Below are 21732 nucleotides of genomic sequence, written 5' to 3'. Positions count from 1 at the left end.
ACCCAGTTTTTCACTAGGAGGCCACCTTTTAACAGCAAGAGACCGCAATGCCAAGCACACACTCTGCAATCATCAAAGCCAAGAACATGCTCGACTATGTTTCTTCGGGCACACCTACATACTGGCCGGCAGACACAAAGAACCTACCTGATATAACAAACTTTGCAATTAGCAAAAATATTCTTAAAAACCTGATAGTCGAATCGATTCGATTCGATAGTCGATTTCGAATCTTTTATCTCATCACTCACCTGTCTCGTTTTGTTCAGTTCCGACCAGTGTTGCCATTTTAGCTTTTATTGCTAGATCTAGCTAATTTGAAACTGCGAAAGCTATAAGATTTTGTGAAATGCTATTAGCTAGAAATCTAGCATTCTTTTTGGTTACTTTTGGCACTTTTAAAATAGTACCGATAGATATAGGTAAATAGGAACCGATACCGGAGCAGTCAATACAGTCTTCCTTGGTCGAACGCAGAGGTAGAACTCGTAATTATCCAAGTGCAGATAGTCAAAAATAAAATGAGAAATAGAATGCATTAGAAAACTTTAAATGCTATTTTAGCCATAAGGTAGGCTACATTAATAACTAAAATTCTTAGAAAATGAATGTTCATTTACATATATGGACTCAAAAGAATGTGTTGTTTTAACTACACATTACCAACAAAATATTTAAAAATTGTATCAGAATCTAATAAATATAAATATTTGGTCGAGGACGCCATTGATATTGATAAAAATTCTGCATTATTTTAATAAAAACAATTTAAAAATAACACAAAAATTGCTATAACTTAGCAATTTTTTTTTTGCATTTTTTGTTTTAGCTATTTCTAGCATATTTTTATACCCTTGCAGAGTGTATTATAATTTTGTCCAAAAGTGTGCAACGCAGTGAAGGAGACATGTCCGACCCTATAAAGTATATATATTCTTGATCAGGATCACCTCCTGAGTTGATATGAGCATGTCCGTCTGTCCGTCTGTCTGTCTGTCCGTTTCTACGCGAACTAGTCTCTCAGTTTTTAACTATCGTCTTGAAACTTTGCACACACCCTTCTTTCCTTTGCACGCAGTATATAAGTCGGAACGGCTGGGATCGACCGACTATATCCTATAGCTGCAATATAACTGAACGATCGGAAATGACCCAACTTTTGTGTTTTTGAAGATAGTAAGCTGGAACTTGGTACAGATTCTATTTTTGGTCAGTTGATCCAACCTACCAAATTTCTTAAGGATCGGCTAACTATATCCGATGTTTGCGATATATATCTGGTTTTAGCTGCAAGGGTATATAAACTTCGGCTTCGCCTGAAGTTAGCTTTCCTTTCTTGTTTTGTATAATTTTAGCTATTTGAGTCCATGAAATTCTGGCAACACTGGTTCCGACATTCAGGAACATTGGAACAATTATTAAAATTGACCTCACAGAAAACCAATTGGGTTAAGTAGAGAAAGGAACCACCGAGCGAGAGGTCTAAAAAAGTTGAGCAACCAATCACATCTTTGTCGCAATGACTTACACACCCAGCGACCGACTTGAGGGTCGCGCAACCAGAATGCAGTCTTAGTATACTGTTAATTGAATTTTAATGTTAAGATTCGTAAACTTATTGTAAGTCTCAAAATTAAGTGAAGAATCAATAAATAAGAGAAAAGCTTATAAAAAAAAATGTATAGTTAGATAGATTTATACATACAGACGTTTGCGAGACTAACAAGTTTTGTATCAAATCTTACATTTTTAACTAACAGTCATATTGACTAATACAAAGTTAGACGGCCCTAAAAATCGATTGCTGGGAGGTCGTTGCGTCGCAGACGGGATCCGCTGGAAACCCGAGTTAATCCCTGAGCGAGAAAATTTGGGTGCGAAGACAGTTTTTCTTTGTAGGACACTTTTTGCTTCTGGATTATATTTTTTACAGCGAGGTTCCCCAGTGATAGTTCTTAAAATTTTTCATTTCATGTTTACTTTGCTGCAGCTTGCATTCCCTTACTGTTGGAAGCCATAAGTCCATATTGGCCTTAGGCCTGAGTTGTAGGGTAGTGCCTTGTAGTCCATGGGAGGCTGCTAGCTTTTAGTTTTACGTGTATCTTCTTGCATTTGATGTGCTTACGCCAGGTTAGGTGGACGCCAAGGCACATTACTTCGTTAGCATGAAAGATCCCGTTTAGTGAAAGCGAGGGCATATTTGCCTATTAAGAATAAACATTACATGTCTACACTTTTGTTCGTTTATCTTAATGCGCCAGTCGGACAGCCACCTTTCCAATACTGTAAGATTATCAGCGAGTTGGTTTGTTCATCTCAAGCGACTAAGGATAGAGGTATCGTCGGCGAACTTTTACGTTTTTAGTTGTTTGTTCGTAGCAATATTCGCAGTAAGAAAAAAATATAGACAAGTCTCGAGTGAGCTTTCTTGTGGAACTCCAGCTTCGATGATCTAGTCGCCCGAAGTAGTTACGTTGCATCTCACTGAAAATACCCTATTGTAGAGGACCCTATGATTCCAGTAGCTTGTGTGTGTATGTTGGCAATAAATTTTAATTTTGTGCATGAGTCCATTAAACCAAAATAGCGCTGCAGTATTCTCTCCGTTCGAAGGTAGCGTATTTCGTATATTAATCTGTTAACTTGTTCGATGGTTCCGTGGTTTCTTCGGAAGCCAAATTGGGGTGCTGAGCTTCCAGATATGGTATTATGCGAGTTAAGAAGCGTTTTTCAAACAATTTGGACAAACAAGATTGAAGACTTATTGGTCTATACGATGTCGGAATTGTGTGGTCTTTTCCAAGCTTCGGTATCATTATGATGATGGATTTCTTCCACTTTTATGGAAGTGGAGTTCGTTGAGTTAGTAGCAGGAGGAATAAATTCGAGGCAGGGTTTGGCTGAAAGGGTTTTAGCGAAAGTTTCAGCTCTGTCTTCGTCGCTGCGAGCCCAGCACCCCAAAGAGTTTCTTATCGGGGTGATCGTTTCACTTGGGGCGCTAAAATTTGGGTGAGCTCTCTACAGGTGATGCTTTTTACTTGTTAGCAAAAGATTCTGGATGTACCTCAGTTGTGCTTTTTCGTCCTGTTGGTGAAGAGCCTGGTCGAGTGATCGTGTTGCTTCCTTAAGGAGTTTCTGTGAAGCTAGTGATCTGCTGTTTTGCCAATCACAACGCGTGGGCGTAGCACGTGCTGTTGACTTGCTGATTGGATTTATTGGGTATACTTCGTTTCCTTGCGAGGTAGAAATTTTAGATGGCCCAGGGCGCTCGTAAAGTAGTCGATGTCCGATTCCGGTTCGATTTGGCGTCGTCAGGCTGAAGGGGTGTTCGGGTATTTCTGGGCTTTAAAGAAGCGTCAGAAGCACAGCCGAGTGGTCTTATGATAAGTTCGAGACTGCTTTGGCACTTTTTAGATTGCGAGGTATGTTTTTGCAATGTGTATTGGTATGTGTGGAAGCTTGCATAGATCTGTTAGCCAGTATGTGGGACTTTCATTGGAAACGTAGTCCAGTTTTTTTCTCAAATTCAAAATTGCATTGTTAAATTTCCTTCTTTTGGGAGTCACTAGACGTGACCCCCATATGTATGTATGTTTGGCATTTTAAGGCTTTAAGACGATCCCCAAGTGAATTGTAGAAGTCCATAAATTGTCCTTCCGAGATTGAAAAACGAGGAGGGCAGTAAACGGCAGCGATTGAAAGCCGTCCGTTACTTGAGCGAATTTGTTTCGATGTGGCCTGCAAGAAGTTTATTGCAAACCTTTTGTGAAAATGGTGTTTGATGCGTTCTCTGATTAGGTCTCCGGTCCTCTCGACTTCAACGGACCTATATTTAGAGAGCTTTACCATCAGAATATCAAATTGGGCCGCAACCTCTGTACGTACATATGTTAGTGCACTAGCACCATAAACTGGTCTGTCGTAAGATCATCTAGTTTCATCTAAACTTTTTTTAGATGTTCGTTCGTTTTTCCGTCTGTCCGTATGAACGCATGGATCTCAGAGACTATAAGTGATTGAGCTACTATAAGATTTTGCATGGAGACTCCTATAATGCCCACGCAGTTCAAGTTTATTTAAAATTGTTGCAACGCTGCTTCCTGCTCTGATAAATCGCATATTCTACTAGAGCCAGTACAGGAAGGTTTTTTGAAAAAATGTGGATGCCCACCTAAGCTAAATTCTAAGCTAAATTTATATCTGAAAAACATCATCCAAATTTTTAGAGGAGATATACCCTTATATATACCTATATATATATATTATATATATATACCATTTACTATACAAACATACAAAAATGTTCCCCAAACTCTTTTATTTGTAATATCCTGTTGGGCACATTCTAGTGCTGATCGTTTTTATTTTTTATTTTTTTAGCTGCATTTCTAGATTTATCCACGCCCACTAAAGGGTTCACCATAAAATTCTAATTGAAACGTCAAGGCTTAAACAAAAATTAAAGTTAAAAGTAGTTCGTAGGACAAGCAAAAATCATATTTGTACATTATAACATATTACTCAATATTCCATTAAGCTAAGGTATCATTAAAAAATTTAATTATTGTTCATAATTCCGGACAGATTTTAAATGTAACTTTTGAATGATTGATAATAAAAATTGTTTGTATATTGCTTACTTTATTTATTTTTTGCAGAGGGTATTATAATTTTTGTCAAAAGTGTGCAACGCAGTGAAGGAGATATCTCTGACCCTATAAAGTATATATATTCTTGATCAGGATCACCTCCTGAGTTGATATGAGCATGTCCGTCTGTCTGTTTCTACGCAGACTAGTTTTGAAGCTATCCACTATCAACACATCCTTTTTTTTTGCACGCAGTATATACATAAGTCGGAACGGCCGGGATCGGCCGACTATGTCCTATAGCTGCCATATAACTGAACAATCGGAAATGACCCAACTTTCGTATTTTGAAAGATAACAACTTTGTACAGATTATATTTTTGGTCGGTTGATCCGACCTGCCAAATTTTATAACGATCGGCCAACTATATCTTACAGCTGCCATATAACTGAACGATCGGAAATGGTATTTGGTAAAAATACCAACTTTGGTGTTCGGGAAGTTCGGGATTCGAAGTTCGGGATTTTTTTTAGACTTTGTATCGTAATGAATTGGTTATATTATGATATCCTCATAAGAACCGGCCAACTATATCCGATTTTAGCGAAATGTATCCGGTTTTAACTGCAAGGGTATATCAAATACGGCTCCGCCCGAAGTTAGCTTTCCTTTCTAGCTAAATTAAAAAATGCCACAAACTAGATCCAAAGTTGATATACCCTTGTAGTTAAGATCGGATATAAATTGCAAATATCTGATATGGTTGGCCAATCCTTTTGAGACTTTAATACTAAATTACCAATTTTTTTAACCACAAACATTTTAAAAAAGTTCCATTTTATCTTCAAAACAAAAAAAATTAGGTAATTTTTTATCAAAACAAAAATTAAAAAAACAAAATTTAAAAAAAAAACAGTCATGTGGGAGCTTCAGGATATAGACGGCCGATCCTTATGAAATTTGGATTGTCGGATTAATGGACATTGCTGAAAATAAATATGAACAAAGTTCCAACCGTCTATCGTCTTGAAAAACACGAAAACTTTTTACGTCTAAAGCTTTAAAAAACAAAGTCAAGTTTGAGTAAAAATAAGATAGAAGGAAATGCCTATATCAAGGCAGAATAATATAATAATAATATATTTAATAATATAGAATAGAATATAGATAATATAGAAATATAGAATAGTATAAGTTTGGAGATTTGTCCCTCACTAGGTTGCACACTTTTGACCAAAATGATTATACCATGTATAAAGGTATAAGAAACGTTTCTGGAAGAATCTTTATATTTTTCTGGTTCAGAGATCATTTTCAAATATTTGGTTGGCAATGTGGAGTTAAAACTACATGTCCCACTTCTTTTGAATTCATACCTGTAATTCCGTGGTCGGCACTTAATACAATGATATGGTTTTAAGGTATTAGTATTAATGACGAATAGCAGAAATTAGGCTAAGAGCGTGATGTTTTATACGTTTACAGACTCTGTAATACAGAGCTCGCGAAAATAAATTTCCTATGCCCCTGGAATAGGGTCATTCCAGACCCTATTCCAGGCGCATTTATTTCATTGGTATAAAGTTTATAGTATAAACCTTAGAATTGTGTTTTAATAGCATTTAGAGTTTCAAATGCATTCTATTTCTGAGTTTACTTTAACTAGCTGCACTTGGCTATATACGCGTCCGACCACTGCGAATGTGTTGATTCAAAAACTTCAGCCCAAAACTTTAGTGTTTTTTTTTCCATTGTACAAAATAAGAAAATTTTCTCATAACAGAGTTTGTTTTCACTTTTCTTGAGGAAACCTTAAAATAGAAAAACCATCTTAGAAGAGCTGTTTCGGTACTATTTAAAAAGTGCCAGCAGTAGACGAATCATTAAAAAAAAATACTAGATTTCTAGTTAAAAGTTTTTCACAAAATCTTGTATCTATCGCAGTTTCAAAAGAGCTAGACCTAGAAATAAAATAGCTAAAATGGCAACAATGCTTCGGGCGGAGCCGATGTACCCTTGCAGTTAAAACCGGATATTCATATATCTCAGAAATCGGATATAGATGGCCGACCCTTATGAGAATATCATAATATAACCAATTCATTACGATATAAAATCTAAAAAAAAACCCAGAAAACTTCTATTTTCAAGAACACCAAAGTTGGTATTTTTATTCCCTTGCAGAGGGTATTATAATTTTGTCCAAAAGTGTGCAACGCAGTGATGGAGACATCTCCGACCCTATAAAGTATATATATTCTTGATCAGGATCACCTCCTGAGTTGATATGAGCATGTCCGTCTGTCCGTCTGTCTGTTTCAACGCAAACTAGTCTCTCAGTTTTAAAGGTATCGTCCTGAAACTTTGCACACACCCTTCTTTCCTTTGCACGCAGTATATAAGTCGGAACGGCCGGGATCGGCCGACTATATCCTACAGCTGCCATATAACTGTTTGATCGGAAATGGTATAACTGCGGTGTTTTTAGAGTTAGAGTTCAAATTTTACATGAGAGCTATTTTTGGCAAAAGAATATGACATGCAAAATTTTGTAAGAACCGGCCGACTATATCCTATAGCTGCCATATAACTGAACGATCGGAAATGACCCAACTTTCGTGTTTTTGAAGATAGAAAGCTGGAACTTGGTACAGATTCAATTTTTGGTCAGTTAATCCGACCTACCAAATTTTATAACGACCGGCTGACTATATCTTATAGCTGCCATATAACTGAACCATCGGAAATGGTTTTTGGTAGAAATAGCAACTTTGGCATGTTTGAAGATAGAAGTTTGGGACTGTATTTAGATTTTGTATTGTAATAAATTGGATTATATATTCATATTCCCATAAGGATCGGCCAACTATATCCGATGTTTGCGATATATATCCGGGTTTACCTGCAAGGGTATATCAACTTCGGCTCCGCCCGAAGTTAGCTTTCCTTTCTTGTTTACAAAAATTTCATTTCCGATCGTTCAGTTATATGGCAGCTGTAAGATATAGTCGGCCGATCGTTATGAAATTCGGCAGGTCAACTGACCAAAAATATAATCTGTACAAAGTTTCTATCTTTAAAAATACGAAAGTATCTGCAAGGGTATAAAAATTGTTTATACATATTATTAAAAACACTTAACTAGCATACACATTTTTTATTAAATTTCAGGATTATGAGGCACGTTGTCTTAAGCGCGGACACGTATTAACTGAGCTTCTAGAGACGGAGAAGATCTATGTGAATGAAATTAGTTCAATCTTGACGGTAATACAGCTAAGTTGTTTTTGTTTAACTGTACATTTACATTTTTTTACGAAAGTAGGGTAAGTCAATTCGTCCTATTCCTCTCAATCTGTGTGTCTTTATTTTGATGCATATTCTCTGCTCTGTGCAGAGCTTGCAAATGACTGTTTCAAAATAATGATTATTTAATGTTCTTTATTTTGGTCGCTTAAAAAAAATCTTTTTTTTACTGAAAATATAACATACATAATCAATATATGGGTTTATTTTAATTTATAAAAAAAAACTTTAAGTTTAGGATTCTGGGCTATTTATAAAATTATTTCAAATAAATTTATTTCTTAGCTTTGGCCGCTTTGACCCTAATGACCGCTTTAAATGAATGAATGAATGATAAAATGTTTCTATTACATAACAAGTTTTGCTCTAAAATTTTTTTTACGTCCCGTTTTTTAAAGTTTCTGTTGGACACTGATAAAAAGCTTTTTAAAGCTCTGCTTATAAGTGACAATGTGTTTTTACTAGCTTATCATTGTTCTAGGGATATTGCGACCAGCTGAAATCTGAAGAGTTCATGCATCTTGCACCTGTAAGCCTTTTTGGAAAAGAAGACATACTTTTTGGAAATTTAAATGAATTGTATTCATTTCACAACGAAGTTTTTTTAAAGGACCTTGAAAATTGCATTTCAACCACTGAACTGGTAGCACTTTGTTTTGTTCAAAGAGTAAGGCATAAAAGTCATGAAAAATTTATCAAATATTATTGCAATATAATTCTTTTTCAGCGGGACACATTTTACCGACTCTACTCATATTATTGTCAAAACATTCCGAAATCAGAACGCTTACGTGAAACTCTGGTGGACACGCATCTTTTTTTTCAAGGATGCCAAAAACGGCTAGGTCACAAGCTTCCCCTCGCTGCATATTTACTTAAGCCTGTACAAAGGATTACCAAATACCAACTACTTTTAAAGGACTTACTTCGCTATAGTGACAGTGGTAGTTGTACTAAGGAACTTCAAAAAGCACTTGACTGTATGTTAATAGTTTTAAAGTGTGTTAATGACTCTATGCATCAAATAGCAATAACAGGATTTCCGGTAAGTCAAGTTAAAATTGTTGCATTACTAAGTATTGAATGTATTATTCCAGACCAATTTGGCGGAACAAGGGGAACTCTTAATGCAAGACTCGTTTCAAGTGTGGACAGAGTCAAAAAAAGACATTCGCATTCGGATCAAGCCGCGACAGCGACATATTTTTCTTTACCAAAAGTCGTTACTTTTTTGTAAACAATTAACAAAACCGGGTCACAACAAAAGTACCTACCAATTTAAACATCATATTAAGGTTAGTAAAGTCTCAATCCACTTAAAAAGATTTATATAATGGTGTATCATTATTTTGAGTAGATGTCAGAAGTTGGCTTGACAGAGTCTGTACGGGGCGATACGAAACGTTTTGAAGTTTGGCTTCAAGGACGTCAAGAAGTACACGTATTACAAGCGCCTTCGATCGATGTTAAAATGAAATGGGTTTCAGAAATCAAACGGGTCTTGCTCAATCAACTCGAAGAACTTAAAGGGGAAAAAATTAAGCAATACAATTTTAGTCATCGGGGTCTAATGCAAACCACATCTTGGGACACCTCCAGTTTTGGCCCAATAAATCACATAGGCTTAGACGAATGCTTAGAGTTGCCCAACCGAAAATCAAATTGCAGCGTTGACAATGAAAAAGTTGGAAATACCTGTAAAAATGGAAAGGATAATCTCGAAAAAGGAGGATGGAGTTCGGACTACTCAAATAGTGACGACGAATATTCATTTGATGAAGGTAACTCATTGGTGAGTAACACTTTTGTAACATTGGTAGCTACAATATATATTTATATAACCAACCAGAAAAATGATTAAATCAGGCAGAGCAAACTCCCATACCATTGGTGCGAGAATATTTTTGTGCAGCTCATGTAGGTGCATTGAAAAATAGAGGCTAAAAGAGGTTAAAATTAATATTATTATAATGATATACAACAACAAAATGCATTTGGATTAGCACGATTAAGAAGAGAACGAAAAACACAAAAAATTGGTATTGTAATTGCCCTTTGCCAATGCTGCGAGTCACGTACATATAACTTGCATTTCCCATATGAAAGAGCATTTTTAACAACAAAGGAGCAACGACAGCAATGGGCACCCCTGGATTAAATGAAACTAAGAGTTGCCGGCAAGGTGATACTTTTGGTTTCGCGGCAAGGTGATACTTTGGTTTTTTTATATAAATGAAACCATTTTTTAACTTGCAGCCGATGCATCACACTAAATTAAGCCAAATGATATTCTTTTTGACTCAATTTACACTCGTTGTACACATGGGGAAGTAAACACAACACAGACATTATCTGTTAAATATCGTGCCGGTCATGAACTAATTAATTGAAAATACAAAGAAAAAGCTTATTCTTAAAAAAAAACTAGGAAAAACTAACTTAAGATAACTTTATGGACTCGCAATCGCGGAGCGAAAACAAAGAGCACTTGGATGCTGTGTACGGTGACTCTTCGCGACCGTCAAAAATTGGTTCAATGCGTTTCAACGCACGTCAGTTTTTGTTGAAAAAAGGTGCCCCAGGTGCCCCGAAAACGGCTACCACGGAAGATAACGTGGATGGGAGAGTAGGCATCTTAAAAGACCGCGTGGGTCATATCCTAGATGAAATTTTGGAAATGAGAAAGTTGTCGGCGGGATGGGTGCCGCGTTTGTCCACTCCGGACAACAAACGCAATCGTGAGACCACTTTAAAGCAGTGTTTGACGATGTTTAAGCGCAATCCAAAGGAGTTTCTGCGTTAAGAGACCAAAAAACAATCGAAACAGTGGACTTCACCCGGCGAATCTGCTCCGAAGAAGGCGAAGACTGTCTTATCGGCCGGAAAGGGTATGGCCACCGTTTTTGGAATTTACAAGGTGTGATCTTTATCGACTACCTGAAGAATGACTATGCGAAATTATTGCGGGAAAAAATGTATGTAGTATATACGTCGGAACGTGATCGGGCGACTTTACAGGTATAATATACCTGTATATGGACCAAATGTTAAGAGGAGCCCCAATAATAAGCTGGTGTTACTCCAAAGAGTTCCGTTTTGAGGTTCTATGTGGTGGCGAATGTTAAAGCGCTTGAAGGACCACTTTATTTATTTATTTATTTTTTATTTCGCCAACGGATAAATCCTTATATGGCTACATAACAACAACTTACAAAATAACAAATAATACTACAATACTAATAAAAACTTAATAAGTGCCTGACGTATGTTATCGTTTAAACACAACCTTATCAGAGCCCCACTCAATTCGGAGGCTAGGCGGCAAAGAATTAAAATAAGAAAGAGCTTGCTCAATCGGCTCATTTAAAAGGTAGTTGGCCCTGTGACACTTGATCCGAAAGAGGGCAAACGTACGAAGATCCCTTTGAGGAACATTAAAATTAATGAGTCCCAATAAAAATGGACAATCAATGTTACAGCGACTACATTGTTGAGAAAAATTAAGGCTGCCAGTTTACGCCTATCCTCCAACGTGCAAAAATTGAGAAGAAGGCAGCGGCTTTGGTATGAAGGTAGAGGATCCTGAAACCTTAGAGGCAGAAGAGCAAATTTTAAAAATTTTTTCTGGAGTCGCTCAATTCTGTTGGAACGAACTTTACAATCCGGATTCCAAATGATTGAGGCATATTCCAGCTTCGACCAAATAAATGCAGCGTAGACGCTGAGGCTAGAGTATGGACTGTTGAATTGGTTTACGGTCCTCTTAACAAAGCCCAGCATAGCATACGCTTTAGACAGAATATAGTCTAAGTGACCAGAAAATTTAAATTTTCTGTCGAATAAGACACCAAGGTCTAACACCTCCTTTTTAGCTGGCAAATTATAATTACTGATGGAATAACCCGTGCAGATTTCAAGAGACCGCTTACTGTAACGGGTAAACATACACTTAGATAAGTTTCATGGAAGAAGATTACGAGAACCATGTGTAAACTCTGGATATATCCTCCTGTAACAAGTAACTGTCACTAATGCAGCTAATGGCTTTATAGATTTTATGGTCATCCGCATACATTAAGAAGTAGGAATGACGAAAGCATGACGAGATGTCATTAATGAAAATAATGAATAGAAGAGGTCCAAGAGAGCTGCCTTGTGGAAGACCAGAGGAGGTCACAAATGGACTTGAGATAGCGTCACCAATAGAAACGTGGCAAGGTCGGTCAGCCAGATAAGACTCGAACCAACTTAATAGGCAGGAATGTATACCTAATTTATATAATTTGGCCAGAAGGGCAGCATGACACACTTTGTCGAAGGATTTGGAGAAGTCAGTGTAAATGGCATCCAACTGAAATCGGTTTTCAAAAGCTTCAAAGGAGTGCTTAGAGAAGACCGCTAAATTAGTTGTAGAGGACCTCCCAGGCAAAAAACCATGCTGGTTGGGGGATATAAAATTACGAGCCAGAAAAGTCAATTTTTTAGTTACTTTGCAAAGCCAACATTTTTTAGCCAAAATTTGCAACGTCGCTAAGATACTGGAGCGGATTCCAGGGTCCATGTTCCAGGACATGGGTCGATAGTTGGTAACATCAGACCTACTGCCACCTTTGTGAATAGGCGTTGTAGAAGTAATCTTCCACCGGTAGGGGAATCTACCAGAAGAGAGCGACAGGGAAAACAGCAGTTGAAGGGGAGTAGAAAGCGAAGATATTTTTTTTTTCTCTCTTCCTCTTAAGCGAACGGTCGTATTTATTTTGTGCGCACTGCGGTATTGGTATTGGTAAACCGGTGTTTACTTACTTGTGAATCTATTGGGAATCTTAAGTTTTGAGAATCTTAACCTAAACCGTATCGCTTTGCGAGTGCTGTGGTATATTTGGAGGAGAATTAATAATTTCTCTAAATTCAATTCCAAGCATAGCTCAGCTCTGCTTCTTCCCCGTCTTATCTATATTTCTGCACTTTTCCTTTGCACTCTCCAAAGCTCCCGCTTCGTTTTCCTATTTGGCAGAGTGGTTTAAGGTATAGTGTTTTTAAACTTTTTATACCCCTGCAGAGGGTATAATAATTTTTTCCAAAAGTGTGCAACGCAGTGAAGGAGACATCTCCGACCCTATAAAGTATATATATTCTTTATCAGGATCACTTCCTGAGTTGATATAAGCATGTCCGTCTGTCCGTCCGTCTTTCCGTCTGTCTGTTTCTACGCAAACTAGTCTCTCAGTTTTAAAGCTATCGACTTGAAACTTTGCACCCACCCTTCTTTCCTTTGCAGGCAGTATGTTAGTCGGAGCGGCCGGGATCGGCCGACTATATCCTATAGCTGCCATATAACTGATTGATCGGAAACGGTATAACTTTGGTGTTTTTAGAGTAAAAGAGTTCAAATTTGACACGAGAGCTATTTTCATAAGGGTCGGCCGACTATATCTTTTAGCTGCCATATAACTGAACGATCGGAAATGGTTTATGGTAGAAATACCAACTTTGGTATTTTTGAAGATAGAAGCTTGGAATTTTTTTTTAGATTTTTTATTGTAATTAATTGGTTTTATTATGATATTCTTATAAGGATCGGCCAACTATATCCGATGTTTGCGATAAATATCCGGTTTTAACTGAAAGGGTATATAAACTTCGGCCCCGCCCAAAGTTAGCTTTCCTTCCTTGTTATTTATTAATTTTTTTGTTATTAATTAAAAATATGGAATTTGAACTTGTCTGTGCTATGAAGTCTTGTAACAAGACAATTTCCTCATCCCAGCCTACCAACCATTGCTGGCTATGTGACAACGTCATACACGCCAAGTGTGCTGGGTTCACTGCCTCAGTCTCGGATGCCATTTCCCGTAGGTCTGGTATTCATTATTGCTGTAAAAATTGTCGTGCTGTCCAAGGCGAAATGAGATCGTTCATGAGACAGACCAAGAATGGATTTAAGGATGTAGTCTCATGTGTGAGGTTGAAAAAATCAATTTTTTTTTTATATTTTGATAGTATTGTTTATTATGAATGTACTGTTAAAGTTTCAAATAAAAATATCAAATAATGACAGAGATACAGCCCATAATCGAGAGCGCGCCTACACCGAAAAGTATGAGTTTCTCGGTAGCGTCTAAACTTTAAACGCGCTTTTCTCGAAACGACATTTTTGTGTGCGGCGCAGGTGATTCACAAAATTCTATGGTACCGATCTAGCTGAAATTTGGATATGTTGTTCTAAAAAGTAACACCTCTGTCCCGTACTAGAATCATTTATTTTTAATGATTAGTTTTTTTTTTATCATTAATTTAAGATCAATTTTTGTTTTGTGAGTTCGCCATTTTGTTGTTTATTGATGAAAATATTTCATTCTAGTACGGGACAGAGCCATTAGCTTACAAAACAATAATCTATTCTAATTTTTTGTTTCGGATGACTCTAGCAGTCGAAATCACCTGCGCCAGGGACCTATCTTTTTTTTTTTATATGCATACTTTGGCATGCTATAAAGTGTATTAAACTACACAAGAATAAATTAAACAAAATATTTTCAAATAGTTTATGATGCTTATAAAAACATATTTGAAAATTGAAACGATCGCATTATTTTTTATTACAAAAAAATTTTTTTGAAATAACCTCTAAAAAGTAGGCCGGCACATGAGACTACATCCTTAAAGAGCTGATCACTGGTTTTCGTAAAATCAATGACCAGCTCTGTGCTCTTGACACTGCGTTTAGTGCCCTTAAGCTGCTAAATGAGTCCCCTAAGCGTAAAAAATCCGCTGTTTCTGATCCGCCTCAGCCTGCTCAGCCGACATTAATGCAGCCGCTCATATCTCTGGCCACCCCAAGGGCTAGAACTGAGAACAATTCGTCCGAATTTCTCAAGGAAAATGAGCAATTATCCGATATGTCCGCCATGGCATCCATCCCACAGGTCCTAGTGAACGAAACCCCCCTTAGAGTCACCCAAAGGGTATTCCACAGTCCGGACCACCGGTACCGACTGATGCTGCAGTTCTCGTACCTGCGACACTAAAACCCTTACAGGTGATTCCTCCATCGAAACATATATTTGTTTCTCGGCTTGCCCCTGATACCTCAGAGATTGATATCTCGGCGTATCTCAAAGCCAAAACAAAAGCCGATATAAAGGTGGAGGACATAGCTAAATTGAAATATAATTATATACGGCGCACGTCTTCTTTCAAGATTCGTGTGGCCGCGTTGATGTTCAAGACGATTTGTTCACCCAGTTTTTGGCCAGAGAATATTTTCGTCCAAGAACATCAGCCTAGTTCCGTGAAGAAAAAAGTTTTAAAACCAGTGGGAGTTAAACTACCCGATATCATTTGCCGACCATATTTCCTTAATGGTTAATAAGGCTAAAGGTGTCCTTGGTTTTATCAAAAGGTGGTCAAAAGAATTTATTGACCCCTATATAACCAAAACATTATTTATTTCTTTGGTCCGTCCTATACTAGAGTACGGTTCATGTGTCTGGAGTCCCCAATATGAATCCGCATAGAATCCGTACAAAAGAACTTTTTAATATTTGCACTTAGAGGTGCAAATCTTCAGCTTCCATCCTACAGTAGCAGACTTTTACTTATAAACTTACCTAGCTTAACAAATCGTAGGACAATGCTCGGTGTAGTTTTTCTGCATAACCTTATTAACGGGGATGTAGATAGCCAGCATTTACTAACACGTTTAAAATTTAACATTTCTAATAGAAGGACTCGAAACTTTAGTCCTCTGTTCCTTAGCCATTGTAGTTCGACATATGCACTGCATGACCCTTTTAGGGTATTATGTTCGAACTACAATGGTCCTTACTCTATAACATCTCTTTCCTGTCCCTTTAATTTAAAATATAGAATTTTACATTTTCTTACTAACTCCTCCTAGCTTAACAAATTACAAATAGCTTAATACGTACTAACAAATCGTTTCTCGAGCGCCCCTCGGTCGTCTGGGCCTCTAAGCTTTATGATACTTTTACTTTTATGATACTTTTAAGCCATACTTTTGGCAAAGTATTTTGCAAAAGATCAGAAACGCCCTGATCCTACTCGGCTGCTAAATTACCATAACAATGGATGAAGGCATGTCCGATTTTGACTTTTGCTGCTAACAAACCGCCAAAAAGCTTTAGGATTGGATCGAAGGCTAGCTTCGACATCGGATATATACTGATTGTAGAGGAACTTATCAAGGAAATCAAATTCCCGCCTAAATTGCCGGTACAGCTCTCCTGCTCGAGACTCCCCTGTCATTATAAATCGTTTGTAATGCTTATCCCTTCTATTCTTTAAGTTTTAAAAGTTTTTAAAAAGGTTAAACCTTTTGTATACCAGGGAAGCCTATAGGATCTTCGTACCCTCACAGGGGCATAAGTATCAATAATATTAAAAAGTAAAACCAAGAACTTAGTATTACAATCATCGATTGAACCATCCGAAAAAAGTGGAAACCCAATCAAAGGCTGAAATAGAGGCATTAATAAGTGACAAGTTAGTATCATTGAGATGATAATATGGAATGGGTGAAGCAGAAGGCAAAAAACTATAAAACTCAATATGAATTACTAATGGCTTGTAGTGCACACGGACTAAATGGTAAATTGCATAATTCTACTTTACTATTAACCACATTATTTAAAAAACTAAGATCAAGAGTTTTGGATAAATCATTAAAAATATTATTTACTTAGGAGAGGCCCAAACTAAAAATATCATCTAAAACTACAACTTCATGACTCTGGTGAACGTTGTTAGGTAACATGCAGGGAGATTCTGGGTCCCAAGACCAGACAATGGAGCTTAGGTTGAAATCGCCAGCTACCATCAAAGCGTTAGGGTCCGATGTATGATGAGGCGGCAATGATGACGAACAGGCCTTGGGCGCCCTGGATTGAAACGGCAAGCTGATCCAGTAGAGGGTCGGTCACCGGAAGGCGCAGTGGTGTAGCTTGAAGAGATCGACAGATAGCGATGATCACACAACCACCTCGCCCACACTGAGTACTGAATGCATCTCGGTCTTTTCGAAATACATGGTACAAGTTAGGCTCGAAGGACTCAGAGTAGCTAAATTTGTCATTGAGCCACGTTTCCACAAGAATGATTACATAAAAAACGCAGGCAGAAGAATTGAGGAATACAATCCGGGACTTGGTTCCCGATATATTTTGGAATAGAACTTTAAGGCTTTTCTTGCGGTCCGAGGACGACGAGTAGCTACAGTCCAAACTGGAAATTGGACGGCACGGCGGCAATGATGAAAGTGCACTCCTGGTACTGGTGCATGTGGAGGCATATCCAATACGCAAAGCTCGCAAAATAGCCGACGAGGACACATAGAAATTTCCATTAGACTCATCAGTAGACCTGCGAGAGTCCAGTTGCAAGGCAAATCCAGTGCCAGTTGAAAACATTAAGCGTTCATAGTCAGGCACATCCAAACGCAGCAAAGATCCACCCACACGACCAAAACGTAAATAAACATCTTCCTTTGGCGAAAAAAAAGGACCAGCGAGTGGCCCGGCGAAAAGAGATAAGATGAGCAGCGATGCGCTGCCAACGTCTCGATTACCAACGTCTTGTTGTTGCTGGGCATCCACAAGTGAAGATAAGAAGTAAACAACTCGCCTAGAAAAAAAATTGTTGTTGTTGAAGAATATCGATCAGCAAACGAAGCAAATTATTGGAGGAATTGAAGACGCCCATTAACGCCCACGCCGTTCGTTGTTGGTAGTGCAGCAGAGAGCAGTCGGGGGACAAACTAATGCTTGAGAAGAATAAGAAGTAACGGCGCCAGCGGCGCCGCTTACTGAGGGTTTTTTGAAGATTGCGATTGCGGTAAAGGTACAACCGCCAGGAGGTCAATAACCTTAGCAGGCTCTTTACGGACAAACCGGCTGACTTTTACCGACATAGGCCAAAAATCATCATTGAAGACTAGGGAAATGTTGCTCCGGAACTCCCAATTTAAAGTTGACGAACTTGAGGGCGTTGATGTCAGCATCTTTTTTGATCATTCTAGCACAGGCTACATAACTCGGCTCCACGTTCAGCTTATCTGCGACAAACTTGCACAGTGCATCTGGTTGGGTAGACGTCGCGAATTTACCAACATGAAGATATTTTAAGGTGGGAAGCACTTGAAGCTGAGCGCAACTGGGTGCTTGTCCCACAATGCGCCTATTAGGGTTGATCCGCTTCTTCCTCCGCTTCTTCTTCCAATGACGCAGCTATCACATTGCCACATTAAGTTTAGAATGTTTATAAGTAGTTTTATAGCCATCGAGGGCAAATGCACACAAGCGGTGTGGTAGGCACGCCGGCAAATCGACGCGCACCGAACGGTCTCACACCCACGAAGTTGGGTAGCAGTAACTTCTGCACTGCACTCGGTGCAAAAGAGAGGCGACATGAGGGAAAAAGTAAACGTCCGAACTCAAAGAAAGCTAGATGCAGACTGATCTTCGTCAATTTTGAGAAGTGAAGTCTTCTTACCTACTCTTAAATAAAGGCTATCCGAGTTTGACCATTGTATATGTAAGACGGACACCGATCTCGCCCCCGCCTTTTTGAAATGTATGTCTTTTGCCCTCTCGCTTTGAATTGCTATACGTAAGACGTACAATTAATATCTGGGTTTTTGCTGCGCGAATTCAACTTATAACAAATTAAACTACTAAGGGTGCCACACAAGATACTTCCACTGAAATTAAACTTTAATTTTACTTTGCAACACATTCCTTTTTAAAGTGATTCAAAAAAAAAATTACAACCTTACCTTTTTTTTTTAATCAGTAATGAAACATAACTTTTTTGTAAAATGTTCGATTGATCAATAAGAGAGATAAAACTGCGTTAAAAAAATAATACATTCCGAGTAGTTAATTGGTTAAAAATTCCTTGCCTGTATAAGTTTTTATTTTTAAAAACCTCTTGTGTGGATTCTACAACAATTTTTTATTAATCAATTATTTCACACAATCCCGTCAAGGTTAGTGCTTAGTGCTGATGATGACAACACAGTGCGACAGTGATTTTGAACTTTTAAAGAGACCTAGTAGGAATTGTTTATTAGGTCGAATATAGCACAAAACCAGGTTTGAATTATTCGTAAAACCCTTAATATCTTGAATTAATCGAAAAAAAAACGTTTTTCGGGACATTTTTTCGCTTAAAAATTCCAAAACGCGTAATTGTAAACCGATTTAAAAATTTTCGACAATAGTTAAATGTTTTAGCTTCTGAAAAAAATACATATTCATTTTTTTTTAATCAATAAGGATAAAATTTGTCTACAAGAAACTAACATTTGTTGACAGTTGATCCGAACTACCATCGGCCGACTATATCTTATAGCGGCAATATAACTGAATGATCGGAAATGGTATTTGGTAAAAATAACAACATTGGTATTTTTGAAGACAGAAGCTTTGGACTTTTTTTGTAGATTTTTTTATTGTAATAAATTGGTTATATTATGATATTCTCACAAGGATCGGCAAACTATATCCGAGGTTTGCGATATATATAAGGTTTTAACTGCAAGAGTATATTAACTTCGGCTCCGCCCGAAGTTAGCTTTCCGTTTTTGTTGATATTCCAGAGCGGGAGCAGAGCCGTAGCAGAAAAAAGAAAATTGTCTGCTCTGCTCTGCTCCGAGCGAGAGATATTGATATATGAGATATATGATATTCTCTCATATCGCAAACCTCGGATATAGTTGCCCAATCCTTATGGGAATATGAATATATAATCCAATTTATTACAATACAAAATCTAAAAACAGTCCCAAACTTCTATCTTCAAACATGCCAAAGTTGCTATTTCTACCAAAAACCATTTCCGATCGTTCAGTTGTATGGCAGCTATAAGATATAGTCAGCCGGTCGTTATAAAATTTGGTAGGTCGGATTAACTGACCAAAAATTGAATCTGTACCAAGTTCCAGCTTTCTATCTTCAAAAACACGAAAGTTGGGTCATTTCCGATCGTTCAGTTATATGGCAGCTATAGGATATAGTCGGCCGATCCTTATGAAATTTGGCATGTCGTAATGTTTTGTCTCATGTCAAATTTGAACTCTCTTACTCTAAAAACACCAAAGTTATACCATTTCCGATCAATCAGTTATATGGCAGCTATAGGATATAGTCGGCCGATCCGGGCCGTTCCGACTTATATACTGCGTGCAAAGGAAAGAAGGATGTGTGCAAAGTTTCAAGTCCATAGCTTTAAAACTGAGAGACTAGTTCGCGTAGAAACGGACAGACAGACGGACAGACGGACAGACGGACATGCTCATATCAACTCAGGAGGTGATCCTGATCATGAATATATATACTTTGTTGGGTCGGAGATGTCTCCTTCACTGCGTTGCACACTTTTGGACAAAATTATAATACCCTCTGCAAGGGTATAAAAATGTGGCAAATATGTTTCTACTATTAAATAATTTTGTTATTTATTACTGCAACATAAATAAATTTACATTTTTTTTATAAAACAGGGAGGTAAATTTATTTCTCTCGCCGATTATTCCGCTGCGGGACATTCTGAAGTTTCGATGCATGAAGGTGATACAATAGAACTTTTAAAAATCGGATGCGCTGGCTGGTGGTATGTGAGAGTTTTAGGTAAATATACAACACATTTCATATGTATATACTTTTAATAATTTTCATATGTTTTTTTCTCAAAAGGAAATGCAGAAGGCTGGGTCCCGGCTGCTTATCTGGAATCTGTAAATCGAAAATCGTCTAAGCCGTTGAGTGGAATCTAGCAGCGAGTAATTTAATATTAAAAAGTTTAAAAAACGCCTCTTGTGGCATGCACAATTTCATTTATTGAAATATATATGTATAAAAGGAATTTAATTTTATAGCCGTGTCAAACTAAAATGTATATTTTAGTTATATATGAAATTGAAATTGCGCAATTTACTACACTTCGTGCTAGACGGGTAACGCCTTGGCGTATTAGCGTATGGCGTATATATTATTATATTATTAGTTGTATTATAAAATAATAATTTTAACTAGAGGAGTAGCATGCCAAAAATGTATCGACTTACCGTATTAATAAGTAAAATAAAATGACCCCAATAAATTCATGTTTTATTAAGAGGAGTAGGGTGAAACGAAACGAAACCCATATTAAGAGAAATTTAATAATAATGACAAGAATACAAAAAATGCAACCGAGACATTTTGGAGGGTTCCAAGCAGGGTTTGCATTTACTACTCCGTGGCAGCGAGATGCACAGAAATATTGCTCTGCTCTTGCTACAGCTCTCACTTTTCCAGAGCGGGAGCAGAGCCGTAGCAGAAAAAAGAAAATTGTCTGCTCTGCTCCGAGCTACGAAAAGTTCAAAGCAGAGGAGCTGCTGGAAAAAGGATGCGTCGAGCCTTCGAATAGCGCCTACAGTTCACCCATTGTGATGGTGAAAAAGAAGACGGGTCAATGGAGGATGTGCGTAGACTTTCGACAGATCAACGCAAAATCAATAAAGGATGCGTACCCAATGCCACGAATAAATTTCATATTGGAGCAACTAAGGGAGGCCAGATTCTTCAGCAGCCTCGACTTGAAGGACGAGTATTGGCAGATCCCTCTAGAGAAAGGACCCGGCATGGACCCGGGAAAGGTCGCCGCGATTACAGAGCTAAAAACCCCGACAAACGTCAAAGGAGTACGGCAGTTCATCGGGATGGCGTCATGGTATCGGCGGTTCGTCCCAGATTTCGCAGGAATCGCGAAGCCCTTGAACGATCTGCTACGAAAGGGGACGAAATGGGAATGGACCCCCAAGCACCAGGAGGCGTT

General features: G+C 37.9%; 1 protein-coding gene across 15 annotated transcripts in view; it reads left to right on the top strand.

Annotated features, from left to right (window-relative positions):
• LOC108130236 (guanine nucleotide exchange factor DBS) overlaps window positions 1-21015 on the top strand; it is a 100675-nt gene extending 79660 nt beyond the window's left edge. For 12 of the 15 annotated variants that reach the window (XM_070279016.1, XM_070279015.1, XM_043210595.2 and 9 more), the window contains 7 exons: window positions 7762-7857; window positions 8378-8563; window positions 8624-8941; window positions 8994-9191; window positions 9254-9688; window positions 20417-20543; window positions 20610-21015. In XM_070279016.1, coding sequence (XP_070135117.1) covers window positions 7762-7857; window positions 8378-8563; window positions 8624-8941; window positions 8994-9191; window positions 9254-9688; window positions 20417-20543; window positions 20610-20689 — 1440 coding nt within the window. In that variant the 3' untranslated portion in view covers window positions 20690-21015. Of the gene's footprint in view, window positions 1-7761; window positions 7917-8377; window positions 8564-8623; window positions 8942-8993; window positions 9192-9253; window positions 9689-9745; window positions 10104-20416; window positions 20548-20609 lie in introns of those variants that run through there. The other 3 variants (XR_011442512.1, XM_070279022.1, XM_070279023.1) reach the window with 3 other exon arrangements.
• Window positions 21016-21732: the final 717 nt, after the last annotated feature.

The sequence above is a fragment of the Drosophila bipectinata genome, chromosome 2R (assembly GCF_030179905.1).
Source record: "Drosophila bipectinata strain 14024-0381.07 chromosome 2R, DbipHiC1v2, whole genome shotgun sequence".
Lineage (NCBI taxonomy): Eukaryota > Metazoa > Arthropoda > Insecta > Diptera > Drosophilidae > Drosophila > Drosophila bipectinata.
Note: the sequence above shows the minus strand (reverse complement) of the source record. Positions and strands in the feature narration are given on the sequence as shown.